Raw genomic sequence first — 17,492 nt, 5'->3', positions numbered from 1 at the left:
GAGGTGGGCAACCGACTTTGTGTTCCCTTCAACTGAAGAGAATGGTGGGGTATAAAAAGGAACCAAACAAATACATAAAAATGCATGTCACTTGGGAAGAAAAAACCATCTACAGAATCCTGTGTGGAGAAGCAAACAAAGCAGCTTAACGTCCTTCTCCTCTCCTCCATTTTACTCTCACAACAACCCTGTGAAGTGGCCGAGCCCCTTGGAGTTCCCCTCACTGAGGAGAAAAGCGGGGTGTAAACATGAAGTAAACAAGGAGATGTTGTGTGCCGCATAAAGACCCGCCTGACTAGACAGCCGCGTCTGACTCGAGCGCTTCTCTCCCCCTTCCCGCCCCAGCAGGCCCTTCCGGCCGGGGCAGAGCTGAGGCCTACCCCCAGCCTTCGCTTCTCCCTCAGAGGCCGCCACACCGCCTCTCTCGCTCGGGGCGCCCGGGTGAGGGGAAAGGGGAGCGGCGACTGCGGCTTCCTCGAGGAGGCAGGCCCGAGCCCCGTAGTCGCCAGCCGCTTCCCTTCCGGGGCGGAGAAGGAAGTGCCGGCAGGACGAGGAGCGGCGGCGGCGGCCGGGGAAGCGGTCGTTCGGCACCGGCCCGGTTGGTGCTGCTGCTGCTCCCCGATGGTGCCGGGCGGCCTCGGTGGTCGGCGGCCCCAGGCGCTTTCCCTTCAGGCCCAGGATGGCGGCGGCGGCGGGGGCAGGCGGGCCGGAGAAGCCGCTGGCGCCGGCCTTGCTCAACTTCTTCATCTACAACCCGAGGCTGGGACCCAGGGAAGGAGAGGTAAGCGGCGGCCGCGGGCCTTGCAGGGAGACCGGGCCGCCTCCCTCCCTCGCCGGCTGCGCCGTTGCTTATTCCGCCCGCGGGCGAGAAAAGCGAGGGCCGCAAAGCCCCGCGAGCTGGGGGTTGGCCGGTCCCCGCGGAGGGGCCGAGAAGCCAGATGCGGCGATGGGCGAAGCTGCGGGAGCCGCGGCGCTTCCTGCCCAAAGCGGCTCTTCCGAATCAAATGATATGCAGCGCACGCCTCTTCGTTGGCCAGCTTCGCTGACAAGGCCGCCTCTCTCTCTGCGACAAGGCGGGTTACAAATAGGGTGGCGCCTTTTTGTGCTCAGCAAAGTGGGATTGCAGAGGATGGTTGCAAAATGAAGCCTGAGAATCCTACAGCAAAGATTCCTGGTGAAACAGGCTAATGCAGTGCCCGCGTGCAGGCGCGCAAGCAGGGCCTTCTCGTCCCTCCTCCCCTACGATTTCCTCCTTTCCTTGCCTGAAAGCTCATCACAGTTTCTCCCCCTTTCCTGGTTCTTTCTCTCGTTCCCACTCCCCAGCCAGCCAGCCAGCCAACCTTTATCATCTCCCCCTTCCATTTTCAGCTCTCCCTCCATTCCTCCCCCTAGGAAAACTCTGCACTGTTGCAGCTGTTGCATGGTGGTGGGATGGATTAATTGAATTATGTAAAATCTACAGTCAAGGCATTCATAGCAGCGATAACAACAGTTTTAATCAGGGCTCATTTTGAGGGGGAACGCACAGGAGCAGTTTCCCAAAGAGGTCACATGTCAGGTGGCCCCCGCCTACCTGACTCTTGGCCATTCGGGCCTATGGCCTGGATTGGAGCTGAAACGGCCCGGATCAGGCCTCTGATGGGTGGTGGATCACTTTCCTGCTCAGCAGTGGCCCGATCCTGACTATTTTGGGCCCCTTTCGGCCACTTTCAGCCCTTTTTTGCCATTTTGGGCCCAATTTCAGCCCTGAATGGCCAGGATTGGGACCATAACAGCCAGGATAGGTGCTGTCAGGGGCGTGGCATATGCAAATCAGTTATGCTAATGACACTGGTGCTGTCAGGGGGCGTGGCAAATGCTAATGAGTTTTGCTAATGAGTTCCTCCCGCTCTTTTTCTACAAAATGACCTCTGGTTTTAATAACCGTTTTGAATCTCTCTTATCACCCAACCCTCCTCCCACTGGGAGTCTCTCTACACAAGACATCGTACACGGGGCACATAAGTGAAAGATCTTACACTTGCTGTCTCGTTGTGGATACACATGCATTGCTAGGGAAACAGAGTACACTTGAATATAAGACCACGCAGAAAGTAAGTTACTTGAGCATCCTCGTGTAAGATGTCTTGTGTAGAGAGACTCAGCGTTCCGGGGGAGTGGAGAGGGGGGGAGGAAGAAACAATTTTCTGTTGAAGGATGCTGTGGAAGATGAGTGTAGCATCTTAGGCCATTCAGACAAATTTGCAAGTGCTCTCGCTGTCTGTGTGGGTTGTTAATGGCCCATTCTTCACATTTCTAATTTCAGGAAGAAAAGAAGATTCTTTTTTATTATCCAAATGAAGTAGAAAAAAATGAAAAAATCAGAAGTGTTGGATTGTGTGAAGCCATTGTCCAGTTCACAAGGTACCAAATTTTGTCGTGTTGGTGCAGTGCATAATCACTTATTTGTATAGTACCTGAAATTTACTAACTGCTTAACAAAACAAAAAGTTTAGAACACAGCCTAGCATAGGTAGGTCTCCATCTAGATTATCCAGCACTTTATTATTATGATCCAGCATTTTGTTATTAACAAAATGTTTGCTGATGTTTGTGTCCATTCATACTGTTTTTTTTCTCCTCTTCAGGACATTTAGTCCTTTGAAACCTGCAAAATCCTTGCATACCCAGAAGAACAGACAGTTCTTCAATGAACCTGAAGAAAATTTCTGGATGGTTATGGTACATATACACAAATGAAGGACATTATTTTGTTAAGCCTTTCTATAGGAACTTCTTAAAGCTGATCCGGATATTCTGGAGTGATCATGAAATTCTGTGCTGATAGGGGACAAAATATTCCGAATCAGAACTCCTTTTTAAGAAAAGATTTGTCTATTGATTTGCATTCTTTGGCTAAATGTTTTGATAAAGCCTTAGGGTGGCTTTAATTTTCCCCCCAAATTATTTATTTACTTCTTTCATTCCTCACCTTTCTCCCCAATCTGAAGAAGGGAGCTTTGACTCTCAGATATTTATACCCTGAGAATCTTGTTGGTCTCTAAGGTGCCATTGGACTTAAAGCCTGCTGATCTATGGCAGACTAGCACAGCTACCCACCTGAAACTTTCTCCCCAATAGGGACCAAAAATGTCTTAAATCGTTTTCCTTTCTTCTTTTGTGTATTATTTTATTTTATTGTATTTGTATTCCACCCTCCCCGTGAGCAGGCTCAGGGCGGATAACAGCATCAAGAACATTTAAAACATTCCACATAAAACATTTAAAAGCATCATACAAAAATATTAAAAATAGCAGCACTCTTTTTCGTGATGGCGGCAATACAGTTAATAACAAATAGTGCAACAGTACAATTGAACATAGCAGCATCCTCACAAGTAGCTCTCTTTGTATCCTCACAACTAGCTCTCTGCAGGGTAGGGCAGGCTGAGAGAGTATGACTGGTCCCAGGTCACTTGGCAAGACTGGGAGTGTGAATCTGGGTGTCCCAGATCCTAGTCCAACACTCTAACCATTACACCACACTGGTTTGCTCAGTTAGTGACAGAACCGGTGTTAAATGACGTGGGCTCCAATTCTGCACGAGCTCCAGTGGATTTACTTTCCCATTTAAATGAAGTTTAAATTTGGACTGTTAGGATTTAATGTTTATATTTTCTTGTATTTGAATTTCCTTGTTGTGTTATCACTTTGCGACCTGTAGAGAAATGAGTACCAGCTGAACAAACAAATAATTCTCATTTGTTCCATTTCCAAGGTTGTACGAAATCCTGTAATAGGAAAACACAAAGATGGCAAACCAACCGTTGAGTATCAAGAAGAAGAATTACTGGTAAGGATCAGCTTCTATATTCTAGATATTTCAATGGTAAATAATGAAGAAAACAATGGCAGACATTCCGTTTTGATATGGTCAAACAAATGCAGCCTCGTTTAGATAACAGATGGTGGGGAAATGGGAGTATTGTTATCATGGAGCTGTATTTACAAAAGTTGTTATATGGAAGATACAATTAATTTAGATTAAAATATTGTTTAATAACCATCGTGGGGGGGGGGGGTGCAGCATCTTTGTTACAATGAGGAGGGAGTTATCTAAATCTGAATGCAGACTACAAACAAGAACATACTTCCTTAACACAGTTCTGTGAGTAAATGTTAACCATGTTTAGATAACAACTTAGTATTGATCATCAGTGTCCCCCCACCAAGTATTTTTTATGGTAAGCGTAACAGCCAAGATACATGCTGCTAGGCATTTCTATTGAGGTGCAAGGTAATTTCTCTGTGGGATCAAATGAAGATTTCCAATAGGATATTTGAAGAATCTGCCCATGCGCTCCATGTTTACAAATCAAGGCTATTGACATACTGCATAGCCACAAAAATAGAGGTGTAGCTCTCCTATGCATATGTCATAATACAAAAATAGCTGTACGATTGTTGTGACTCTTTCTTTCACGATATTTCACAGGACAAAGTTTATAGTTCAGTGTTACAGCAGTGTTACAACATGTACAAGGTAAGAGTGGTGTGATTTTTTTTCTGTTCCTTTTCACTTACGTTGGGGTGGGTGAAGAGATGTTCACATCTCCATAATGAAACCTGATCTGACTTTATAGAGCACCCTTCTCATCCGAAGTTTGGCCAACAAGCACTTCAAGTGCTGATCCTGAATATGTTTTTAAAGCCTTGGCGACCCTGATAAACTTCAGTGAAGATCAAATACATTTTTTTTAAAAAAGTGATCAGTTGCAGCAGACTGTCTGTCCACTAGATATGACTTTAGGATAGTGTAAATATCCTAAATAATCCTCTTGATTGTTGTCTACTTGAGTCCCTATTGAGATGTTCATTAAGCTCCAAAGTTTAGGCGCAACCAATGATTTTTGCATGCTCGGCAAGCTTTGACTTGTCAGTTCCTCCCAAATTCTGTATCATAAACTGCATTGGAAAATATTCATCATTTCAGTGGTTCTTGCTGTCTGGCAAAGAAGGTATTGCTCAAGAAATAAGTTGAAAGCTTTCTTGGGTATGTAAAAAATAGTAGTACTTGAATCTCTTACATTAAATGTGTAATATTTGACCCATAAACTATTAGGACTATTGTTTAGAGTGGCAAGTGAATTACTTTTAAAGTTATTAATGCTGTACCCAGTACCATGTAAGGATTGGGGTCCAGTCTTTTAAAATAAGAATTTGGGGCAACTTGCCAGTGAGAGGTTTTTATTTTTATATTTTCTGTAACCAGTTGCATGACTCTGATATCACTCATTTAATAAATATGTGAGTTATAATAGAACAGAACCAAAATCTTAAGCACAGTAGCAGCCTACAAATCAGAATTTGGTGCACAGGATGACACCAGTTTTGCCAGCTCACAATTGTGTCCTTATTTTTAGCTTTTTAACGGCACTTTCCGAAAAGCCATGGAAGATGGAGGTGTTAAAGTTCTAAAAGAGAGATTAGAGAAATTTTTCCATCGGGTAAGTTTAATAGTCTTTAGAAGAGGCTGCTAAATTTGAGTTATGTTACATTTGTTTGCTGTTTGTTTTTAAATGTAGGTTTAAAGAAGAATGTTGTCAATCAGAGAATACTTTTCACAATGGAAATTAACAATGAGCCCTTGCAATCAGGAGCATATCCACTACTGTAGTTTAGCCTTTCTAAGAATGCTGATGCAAATTGTGAGGCACTGTCATGCAGGAAAACATACCAGTTATAATATCTGTTGTGGAAGTCAGTTGAGATTGGCTGTGCACTCAAGAGTCTCTGTACACGAGACGCCTCGGGGTGTGTTAGTCAAGTGTAGGGAGATGCAATGTTAGCCAGGAAGTGTAGTTTTAAAAGACAGCTGGCAGAGAGTGCTCTTCAGAGTGTTTGTTAATTTCATCGCCTCCCCGAACGCTCTGTCAGTTTCACCTTTCCAGTCTAAAACTGTGGGATTGAAACCAGAGAGTAGCAAGGAATGGAAATGGGCTGGAGCTGCCTTTCAGAGCCAGGCTTGGACCTGGAGAGGTTATAAAGGGCTGACGTTTCCCTTTTGGCATTTTACACCCCTTCACACAGCTCCAGTGTATAGCAAAGTTTTTGCCCTGCCACCACTCTGTCTTTTTAAACTACCCTTCCCTGGCTAACATTGCATCTCCCAACATGAGTTCTTCACGTGTCAGATGTCTCGTTTAGAGAGACTCTTACTTACAGGCTGCCTTGCAGCTTCAAGGCTGCCATTTAACATTGTTTCCCTGTGTTAATCCCTCCAGTACCTGCAGACCCTTCATTTACAGTCATGTGACTTGCTAGACGTTTTTTGTGGAATCAGCTTCTTTCCATTGGATAAAATGACTTACTTGAGAATTCAGTCGTTCATCAACAAGATGGAAGAAAGCCTGAGCATTGTCAAATATACAGCCTTTCTCTACAATGACCAGCTCATCTGGTAGGTGCTGGGGCAAATATGAGAGATGTTTTAAACAGATGGCTGCTGTACACACATGGTGAGGCACCAGAACATGTTTGGAGCTTGAGCATACAGCCCTACCACACACAGATCACAGTGGGAGATTGAACACATACATGCACACATTCCTTGCACACATCAAACCCCTCCCGTGTAATCATTTTACCTTTAAAATGTGCAAAATGTTCTGTTAGGATGCTCTTGAGTTTGTGTTGCCATAAACATTAGCTTATTTTAAGAGCTATATATAACAATTTCTTTGTTCCAATATGAATTGAGCAGGTAAATTCTGCTTTTGATCTGTAGACACTGCAGGATGGACCAGATCTGTATTTCTGTGGACTAAATTACATTAAAGGAAAGCTAGTGTTTGCCTGAAGTTATCTCTAAGAAAATGCTTCCAACCAAGGCTGCGAAATCTTTTAATCAAGGGCCTTTTTATCTGGTGTATTAATTTTGACACATAGCCTCCGGATCACCCTTGTTTTGTGTGTGTGTTAGAGAGTTAGGGCCGAAGATTGTAAAATGAAGACTACCTTATCAGAAACATAAGTATATACAGAGTGTAAGTTATAAATCCTCCAGTATCATGGCCTGTCCCATGGTCAGTTTTGGGGAGGGGATGGTGGCTTCAGAGCAACTTCAGTGTATCTGGGATGGGGAAGAAACTGTGCCATCTTGCTTCCTGATCAGCACACCAATCTCTTCTAGGCCCTAGACTTTTGCAACTAAGAGTGCTCTTTTTTGGTCCATGTTATAGCTGAGGAAGATTTAATGCCCTTGGAGACTTCTGTCCCCAAATGATTTCTTTGTGCAATGCATAAAATAAAGGTTTTTGACTCCTTATTAAGGAGATGCAACTCCTTGTTAAGGACATACTGAAAGTTTCTGTAAAAAGGTGAATTCCCAGAGCTAGGTGAATTTCTAGCATGTATGTGTCACTAGAGTATAACAACAAGCAACAAAGTCTTGTGCAGGAAAGGGGAGGGCACTGCCTTTTAACACTATTAATCTCTCAACATATTGGTGATGCTCAGTCCCTTGACCAAACGCCTACAATCATTCTTCAGCATTTATAACTGTAAAAGTACAAAATAAGCAGACACACACACAACCCCAGACAACTGAGAGAGGAGGCACATGTTTTTCAGTCAATCAGAGGCTCTTTGGCTAGTCATGACTTCATTGAGAGAAAACGTCGTGTTTTTAAAACGGAAACAAAGAAGTATCTACCAGTCTGCAGCATCAATGTAATTTTAAACCCAAGCGCTCCTCTTCAGCTGTGTTTCATTTCAGGGAGTTTACTGACATGGCACAGCTGCAGCAGGTGTCTGGTTTCATTTGAGAGGAGAAGATTCAAGAGTTTCCTATTCACAAAGCGATTAAGAAGCTGAGAGAGAATGCACTTAGAATGTAAAGCAAGAAGAAATCTACAACTGGCTGCATAAAATATTTTTTTAAAATCATAACACTATATACTAGATTTTAAAGGATTCAAATAGGGTCCCCCCACCCCTAAGAGTCTAGACCACATTAAGTACCATGATCTGCTTATATCAAACATTATCCTCATTTGATCTGGGGTGTTTTTTTGCTTCCAAAAACTTGTACGTGAAAGCTAGTACAAAGCTTTGGATTCGATAAGATTTATTTGTATTCCCGTATACATATATGCCATCAAGTTGCAACCGACTCCTGGCAACCCCCGCAAGGGGCTTTCAAGGCAAATGAGAAGCAGAGGTGGTGTGCTGTTGCCTTCCTCTGCAGTCTTCCTTGAAGTCCGACCGTCCTGAGCTAACCAACATGGTGGGGTGCTTGAAGATAAACGTTATGAATTAATATGCCTAGGAAGAAGCGAGTGGACGAAACGGGGAGAAGATTCTATGCGGGCAAAACCCGTAGGTGTGGCTTGACATGGCTTGTCTTATTACAAAGTTACACGTTGATTTATGTAGGCGTATGCTACAAAGACTGTCATCTGATAAAGCGTTGTTGAATGCTTGTGCGCATTCTAGAGACTGTAAGACACTATACTCTGGCATGTTTATTTAAGGTGGACTTTAACACAGATTCCTGCAAGCATAAGCCGCAGAGACTGAGACTTACAATTCCCTTTATGTATTACTGAATGCCTGTGCACATTCTGGAGAGTATATGAAACTGGCTTTGTACTTTTCCACCAGTTGGATATGTTAACAATTGTTAACAATTGTATTGATTAATGTCATTGACTGTTAGCTTGTGAGAGCTGACAAAATCAGGCTATACTATGCTACCTTTCCTCCATTCTTATCCATACTTCATAGCTAATGTTTTTAATGTATTCTTACTGTACAGAAGTAAATCCCTTATATCCGTCAAGCACTGTTTATTTAAAATATTTTACCAAAATTTGGTAAATAGAAAGAAATACATATTAAGGATGAGAATGGTGACAATACGGAGGGATGATACTGGATACTTAGAACAGATGTTTCTGTCGTGCCAAAGGTTAGCTTTCTTCGTTGCAATTTACAAGCATGGGGACCAGTCTTATGACTGGAAAGAAGCTGAAACAAGACTGTATGGGATGAAAATCCACATCATTAGCTCTCAGACACAAGACCTGTGCGGCTGGCAAGAGACTGGCAGTTTGTGGGTCTAATCTCAGATTACTTCTTTATATGTCATTAATTTAGTTAATGATGCATCAGTGAAGATGGATGGGCTATTTGCATTCAGTATTATGTGCAGAAGGATCTCGGGTTCAATTCTTGGCATCTCCTCCTAAAAGGTTTTTTTTTTTTCTCCTTCTGGCAGGGCTAGGAAAGACCTTTTGCACAAGGGTCACTTGTCATTCCAGGAAGACAATACTGAGTTAGGTGGGCTGGTAGATAATGATGACCTAATATCCCTTTGAATGTTTTTGTCAGTGTGTGCTTTAATTATTCCTTTTGGATACCAGGAGTGGACTGGAGCAAGATGACATGAGGATTTTATACAAATATCTCACCACATCTCTGTTTCCGAGGCATATAGAACCAGAGGTAAGTCATATGGCATGTCCTTGCTGGGGGCGGGGGGGACAAATCGCGTTTGTTTCCTGTCATGTCATTTAAGAATTCTGTTTTTCTTAACTGCGTCTTTAACCATCCCTTTTGTTTCAGTTGGCAGGAAGGGATTCACCAATACATGCAGAAATGCCTGGAAACCTTCAGCACTATGGAAGGTAAACTCTTTCCCATTCACTGTATTGTCAGTATGCCTTGCTCACAAGATGTTACCCAGAGAACATTGGCTTTGCTTCCTTCGGCCTTTGACTTGCCTACGCAATCCAGGGCTCTTTACCAAAGGTTGGAGTAAAAAGCAAGGCAAAAGAGATACTGGTGGATAACACGAGGGTTTTGGTCATGGTGGTTTCCACCAAATATGAATGACCTTTTGAGGCAGAGACTTTAAGTCTGAAGTCTCACTATGGATAAAAAGCCTCATCTTTTTCCCTTTAAGGTTTCTCACAGGACCTCTGAATGTCAATGATCCAGAAGCAAAATGCCGATTTCCCAAAATATTTGTAAACACAGAGGAGGCTTATGAAGAGCTTCATTTGATTGTTTATAAGGTAACTGCTCAATTTTGCTTTGCTGTTTACTGTCCAGCTTTTGAACATTACTGTGCTTTGAGCACAAGAGTTCAGCTTGCTCACTGATGCCCCAGACGTAGAGTAGAATAACTGCATAGGATTGCTCTGTTAATCATTTGATTCCTTGTGGTTATACCACAGTACACTAAGCCACATGCTCACTGCAGATTTATATAAGGCATAGTATAGAACATAACTTCTGACCATCAAATGAGTCATTGAAAAAAGAAAACAGTGTTGTTTTTTTAAATAGTAAATTTCATTTCTTGCAGGCTATGAGTGCTGCTGTCTGTTTTATGATTGATGGTGAGTATCAAATTATGCTCCAAAACCACTGAGAAATTTAACTCTTGTCCTTGGCAAATCATGTCATTTGAACATTATTCACCTCTGTCTATCACTGAAGTCAATTTGGATGTGTGTCCTTTGTTATGTGCTGTCAAGTCGCCTCCGACCTATGGTGACCCTATGAATGAAAGACCTCCAAAACATCCTATCATTAACAGACTTGCTCAGATCCTGCAAACTGGAGGACGTCACTACTTTTATTGAGTCCAGCCATCTCGTTTTAGGTCTTCCTCTTTTCCTGCCGCCTTCCACTTTTCCTAGCATTACTGACTTTTCCAGAGAATCTTGTCTTCTCATAATGTGACCAAAGTACAATAGCCTCAGTTTTGTCATTTTAGCGTCTAGGGAGAATTCAGGCTTGATTTGATCTAGTACCCACTTACTTGTCTTTTTGGCCATCCATGGTATCCACAAAACTCCCCCAGCACCACATTTCAAATGAATCAATTTTCTTCCTGACAGCTTTCTTGACTGTCCAACTTTCACATCCATACAAGGCAATGGGGAATACCATTGTTTGGATTATCTTTGGATTATCAAACCCAACATTAATAAAAGTTGGGTTTGAACAGTTTTTGGTATCAGTGATGCAGACAAGGATAGCATTTTGGCCTTCAGCTGTATCAGGAGTGTACCCACTGTTGGGGAATACCATTGTTTGGATTATCTTGATCTTGGTTCCCAGGGAGACATCTTTATCTTTAAGGATCTTATCTAGCTCCTTCACAGCTGCTCTTCCAAGTCTCAGTCTCCTTCTGATTTCCTCATTCCTTTGACATTTTAATAAAAGTTGGGTTTGAACAGTTTTTTGGTATCAGTGATGCAGATAGGCTGTTTTTGGAAAATAGTCTAATAGTATACCTGTTGTACAATAAGACTATACAACTCCTATGCAAGCAAACTTAGTACAGTCAGGAGACTCTTTTCTGCTTTCTCCTGACACTGTAGGTTTTCTACATGCTAGAAGTTTTGTATGCAAGGTAGCATTAGAATAAAAACTTCCTCCACCTGTAGCTTGAAGTGATAACTATGTACTATACCTCTCAGGATTCAGCAGTCTCGTTTTGCTGCATGTCTAGACAGGGTCTAATAGGAACCTTGGAGAAGGTGAGACTTACCCAAGCCACTTTTTTGGCAGAAGTTCTACCCAGTTCCATGCAAGTTGCATTGGCAAACTCCTGGGTACAAAAGACAGGAAATTTTGCTCAATTTATGTGAAAATTTTATGCGGATTAAAAAAAAAATTCCAGATGTTATTTGCCTGTTGTGGTCTTGGGGAGAAAACATTCTCATTGTCCCTTTCAAACTCCTCCACAGCCTCTATGCAGCCTACGTTGGAGTTTTGCCGTAAACTTGACAGCATTGTTGGGCCTCCCCTCACAGTATTAGCATCGGATATTTGTGAACAATATAACATCAACAAAAGAATTGCAGGGTTTGTACTGTTTTGTTTCTCTTGCTAACAGTCCACTTGATGACAGGGATGTGGTGGTATAAGAGCTCCACAGTATAAGTAAGAACTTTTAAAAGAGCATCAGTCTTGGGCAACAGTAATGCATATTATACATCTAACCACAGAGTTGATATGGCAATTGCTCTTATTGCTGCTTTTCCTACTGATTATCATCTTCTCAGTCTTTTCTCAAAAAAAGACAAAAGAATTACAGAGAAAGTCATTTATCTCAATGGCACTAAAACATTATGGTAAAGTCTTGAAGCTGACCTGATAGAGTGGATTGTGCAGCATTTTAAAACATAATGGAAAGTTTTTGTGTGAGTTTTTTGAGGCTCCAGATTTGTATTTGTAATGCAGTTTACTCTTGTGCCAGGTGAACTGGTCCAAAAAGTCTAGCCAAGTTTTTTGTGCTTTATGGGCTATTTTGATGAGAATAAAAAAAGCATATTACTAAGATGCTGGTTCAGTAAAGGTGGGCAATGGTGGTAAAGGTGGGCACCTTTACCAGCTTTTTTGAAGCTTCTGTTTTGTTGTTGTGGGCAGCACAGCCCAGTATGCAACAAGCCTTGCCTACTGTGCATAGAGTAAAGACTCACAAAAGGTGGAAAGGCAGTGAACGGTAAGTGCCGTTACCACCTATTCAGTGTGATTTAAATATTGATCCACCAAAAAAGTCAGGGTTTACATGAACAGGGAGAGAGATTCAGCACTGCACAGTACCACTGAGGTCCTATATGGAGGTAAACCGTTATTACTCAGGGACGGTACTAGGCATTTGAAGGATTTACTGTAGTGCCAAGACTGAACCCTCCCCCCCACCCCCCAAGATGGATCAAACTGCAAACTGTTAGATTGCTTGGTTGGTTTCGTTCTCATCTCAGGTTTGGAGGCAAACAGATCAAAGGCTCTGGGAGAAAGGCAGGCCGCAGAGGTCTGCATTGTCCTATCAGGTCTCCAAGGTATGTTTCCCTCTCGGGGAGCAAAAAGAGAAGAAGAAAAAAGAATGTATGCTGCCACAGACAATCTGCATGATCACTGTTGGGTGCAGGGGCATGCGATCTTCACTGGTGTTGTGCCACACTGATCGGGAAGTTGGCAGAGGAATTGGGGCAGAGGCTGATGCTTTGACTGCTGGCTCGTTTAAGAGAAACTAGGATGGGAGAGGGGCTGGGTCTTCCCTTAGAGAGTCCTGCTCCCACTCTGAGCAACCTGGGATTAGTCAGACACATGCAGTGACTTACTATGTTTACCCCAAGAGGATTCCAGAATTCTAAAAGCCCTCTTTTAGAATGCACTCAATCCTGCTGCATAGTTATTAAAGAAAACCTTTCCTTATTTAGGATAAGTATTAACTCCTGGGATTTGCAGTGGAATAAGTAATCAGCTGTGTTTTCTGGTACTTGGACTGTAGCAAAACATCAGAAAGTGATAAATGAGAAGTGCTTTCTTCTCGTGGAGCCCTATTCATAAAAAATAGCCTCTGAGCAGTCACAAAATGGGGGGTGGGGAGTATAATGAAATGCCCTTTAAAGTTAAAATGCACCAAACCTTAAAAGAGAGGAACAGAGCCAGTGATCCAAATCATCTTCACCACTTCCAGGGACTCCTGTTGCCTGTCTCCTAGAAGCATGGAAGGCAAGTGACTGGCTTAGGAATTTCAGGAGTAGAGGTTTGAACAGGGCCATTTAAGAAGTGGATGGATGCAGCGGATTCCACATTATTTTAGTTTTAAGTTGCTGAAATAGGTTGCCAGGTACTTTCATGACTTAACAGGACAGGGAGAATACTATGGCACAACAACTGAATTCCCTTTTCTACAGGACCCATTTGTATTTTCAGTTGATTGCATCAAAAGTTAGGAGACTCTGAATCAGCACTTACTGACTCTAGAGATATTTTTAAAAAGGTTGTCTATATATTAGGTTAAAGTGGCTGAAAAGCAAAACAAAAACCCATAGATTTGTTCAAATAAAAGCTTGCCTATGTTTCCAAAGTAACCTGTATGCTGCATAGGGTCAGCACTTTTGAATAGCCCAGTCCTGACCCCTTGTTGGGCCTACACTCCTGCTTCTGGGGGTTTCTCAGCTAAAGCCCAGCATTCTAGATTCAACCAGGAGTTTGGTTTGGGGGGGGTGGTATTTTGTAAAAAGTGAGCTTATGACTTCTTAGGGCTATTTGTTGATCACTCTTGGAAGGGGTAACGGTTGATCTAGTCAAAACCATCAATTTGTATGTCTTATTTCAACCTGGCTTGCTGAAGTTGAGCATTCCTGCCTGTAATGGAGCTGGAGTTCTTTTCTACAGTGTCAGCAGCTCAAGGTGACAGAAGCTTATCTGATTAAGCCTGCCTTAAACTTTAATGTGGTAGTATCCCGAGAACTTGATATAACTTCTCTTGGTGCTAATGTAACCGGGTAGATATAAGAGGGAGGCTTGAAGTATTGTGTGACATTTATTGCAAAAGGAAGCACTAAGGTCCAAATGTCAGTGCCTAAAAATGTCCAAAGCCTCTAGCACAGACAACCACAACCCATGTGGGATAAAATTATTTTACAATCTTGAGAGCCTTAGAATAGTAAGCAGTCTGCTTCTTGAATGAGGTATCTTCTTTCTAGAGTGAATCACAAACTCATAGTGCACTCTTTTCTGGGGTAAGCTTAACAAACAAACAAAAATCCTTTTTCTTGTGGCAACAGCTTTTGCTTTCATCCCCCCCCCTCTTTTTTTTTTTTTTTTTTGCTTAGAAGGCCTGGAGAAATCTGGCTACCCGGGCTCACTAGGAAGCGGCAGCTTTGCTAAGCTTCTCCCAAAGTAACTGTCTGTTTTCTGGTCATTGTCTGTTCCCAGGCTGAGACAGCCCATCAGAAAATGGAACATAATAGTGGTTAGAGTGTTGGACTAGGATCTGGGTGACCCAGTTTCAAATCCCCACTCTGTCACAGAAGCTTCCTGGGTGACCTTGGGCCTATCATACACTCTCAGCCTAGCCTACCACACAGGGTCGTTGTGAGGATAAAATGGAAGAGAGGAGAATAATGTAAGCTGTTGTGGTTCCCCACTGGGAAGAAAGGTGGGGTGTAAATAATAAACAAACAAATAAAACTTCAAGGTTAAGCAGCACCAAAGGCCACAATATAAAAGGGATTACAGAATTCAAGGTGTGATGTTGCATTGTTTCTGGCTCAGTAAGTTGGGATCCAGTCACTTTGTAGTTGTTTCTGACGTAGCATTATGCCAGTATCACCAGTTTGACCAGCAGCTGAGGGCTGGAAGGGGAAAAAATCATTTACTCCTGTCTCAGTGCGATTTTTAGCATGGTAACAACTACTGACTTGATGCCTGTTACCCACAGCTAATGAACTTCTTTGTCTTGCCAACTCTTTTTTCTTTACTGTTTCTTTCCCCTTGCTTACTTCCTAGGTCAGAGAAAGAGCCCCAGTTTAAGTTTATCTACTTCAACCACATGAACCTGGCCGAGAAAAGTACAATCCACATGAGGAGAACTCCCAACATCTCGCTTGCATCCGTTCACCCTGACTTGATGAAGATTCTTGGAGATATCAACAGTGACTTCACAAGGTGACTTGTGCTCTTCCTTTCAGGGGAAAATAAATAAATTGTCCCACACTTACCAGAACTGCTTAATTTGTAAAATGCAGCAAGGTGGAATTCAAAAGCATACACTGCAGTATGATCCATTTGCTGGTTGTTTCTTGCTAAGCTCTAAACCTGTAGCGTAGTTACTGCCTTTGCCTAAGTTTATTCCATTCTGTGCACATGATCCTAAGATTTGCATCAAACAAACCGTTCTCTTACAGAGTTGATGATGATGAGGAAATCATCGTTAAGGCCATGAGTGATTATTGGATAGTGGGCAAGAAATCCGATCAGCGAGAACTGTATGTGATTTTGAATCAGAAAAATGCAAACTTGATTGAAGTGAATGGTAAGGAGCTACCGGGATGACTGAAGCACCAAATGGGTTTTGTTTGGTCAACAGCAGGGTTTTTAAAAAAAGAAAATTAATAAAGGTTAAACTTTTGAATAAGGACAGATTTTTGTAGTTATGTGATCCAAGGCTAGCTAGAAGGCTAGATGAATACATACTGAGTTCAGAATTGTAGAGGTGGTAGGATCTTATCATTTTTAACAGGGCCCGAACTGCTCTGTGTGCCATTCTGGAGAAAGTTCTTCCATTTCCTAGATGAAAATAAGATAAAGAAACTGAATTAAGTGAACTAGCAAAACACAGAGATTTGGACCCAGAGTGGTAATTGCCACAGTTAAAATGGAGGAGAGGAGAATTCCTCCCATTGGGGAGGAAGCAGGAAACTAATTACGATAAATAAATTTAAGAATGAAATTCTGAGCTATTAGAGAACAAAGGATTAAAATCACACCATTTTCTCTGCGTTAATTTATTTGGGATAAAATACAAAGCTCTTTATTTCACGCAGCGTATCTGACTACTGTTTCAGAGGCATAGGAAAGCTTTTCTGGGAAATTCAAGGAGACACAAAGTAACTTTTTAAATAAGGGTCTCAATTTTTTTAATTCTTTAAGAAGACCCATAGAGATAGTAAAACTGCAAAACCGCTGTGGAGAATAGAACATTAGTAATATAAGCAATAGCCCGCTTCATCATAACTTGCATTACAGTGCCTCGCAAAGCAATTATAGAAAAAATGGCTGCTGTCTGGAAGCTGCATTTTGGCTGTGAGCGGTCTCTGTAACTCATAGGAATGTTGGTCACAGTGCGGTGGGTGGCACGCCTTAGGACAATAACCCCAACTGGGGGAACCAGACTGGAATCAGAGCAGCAAATTCTGGACTTAAACACATGAGACCTAATACCAACCCTTTTAATATAAACTCATTGTCTGTTTAGGTTGGCAGAAGGTATTTTTGCTGTACTCATCTCTTGCAGTGAAGCAAGGGTCAAGCTTCTTTCTTCAACATGCTTTGCAGTCATTCTGTCAGACAGAGTATTTTGGAATAGTATGACTAAGTTGTAGCTTATAATTGGCATAATGTCTACTAATAGACATTGTAGTCTTTTTAAAATAGCAGATATCTTCAGACTAGTAATCAGTGCTGTTGCCTAAAGCTGGAAAATTCTCAGCAGTAGGTTAATATGTTCTTTCTATTATATCTATTTTGCAGTGATTGTTTTCTCTTTTATCAGTGAGGGATTAAAACTTCAACATTACAAAACACCTCTTTTCCTCTTTTTGCAGAAGAAGTAAAGAAACTCTGTGCAACACAGTTCAACAACATCTTCTTCTTAGATTGATCTGCAAAGGGCCTACTCTTGCAAAGGTGGCTTGAAAATGTCCAAAAAGCATTTTTGTTTACGCTGACATGTTTATTAGTCATATTATTGACTGGAACAATGACAATAGTAAAGCAATACTTGCTTTGTAAGAATCTAATTTCTACCAAAAACTGTAAAACTCTGATCATACAATTTTTAGATTTTAAAGTATTTATGTGCAAATTAATTAAAATCTGTATGAATCAAACACGCATCATTCCATATCTCTGATATTTATGTGACTATTTTACTGGAAAAATAAAATTTGTCATTGTTACAATTTTAAGGCTCTTTC

General features: G+C 41.9%; 1 protein-coding gene across 1 annotated transcript; it reads left to right on the top strand.

The window, feature by feature from the left end:
• The first annotated feature begins 212 nt into the window (after positions 1-212).
• CCZ1 (CCZ1 homolog, vacuolar protein trafficking and biogenesis associated) lies at positions 213-17,483 on the top strand. The gene is made up of 15 exons (XM_054993084.1): positions 213-781; positions 2,306-2,403; positions 2,628-2,721; positions 3,758-3,832; positions 4,475-4,522; positions 5,403-5,486; positions 6,264-6,439; positions 9,405-9,486; positions 9,607-9,668; positions 9,947-10,058; positions 10,352-10,385; positions 11,745-11,862; positions 15,304-15,462; positions 15,702-15,829; positions 17,121-17,483. The coding sequence occupies exons 1-15, from the start codon at positions 680-682 to the stop codon at positions 17,174-17,176; spliced, it is 1,428 nt and encodes a 475-aa protein (XP_054849059.1). The 5' UTR covers positions 213-679; the 3' UTR covers positions 17,177-17,483.
• Positions 17,484-17,492: the final 9 nt, after the last annotated feature.

Source organism: Eublepharis macularius, chromosome 12 (genome assembly GCF_028583425.1).
Source record: "Eublepharis macularius isolate TG4126 chromosome 12, MPM_Emac_v1.0, whole genome shotgun sequence".
NCBI classification, from domain to species: Eukaryota; Metazoa; Chordata; class Lepidosauria; order Squamata; family Eublepharidae; genus Eublepharis; species Eublepharis macularius.
The sequence above is the reverse complement of the archived record's forward strand: the minus strand, read 5'-3'. Positions and strand labels throughout refer to the sequence as shown.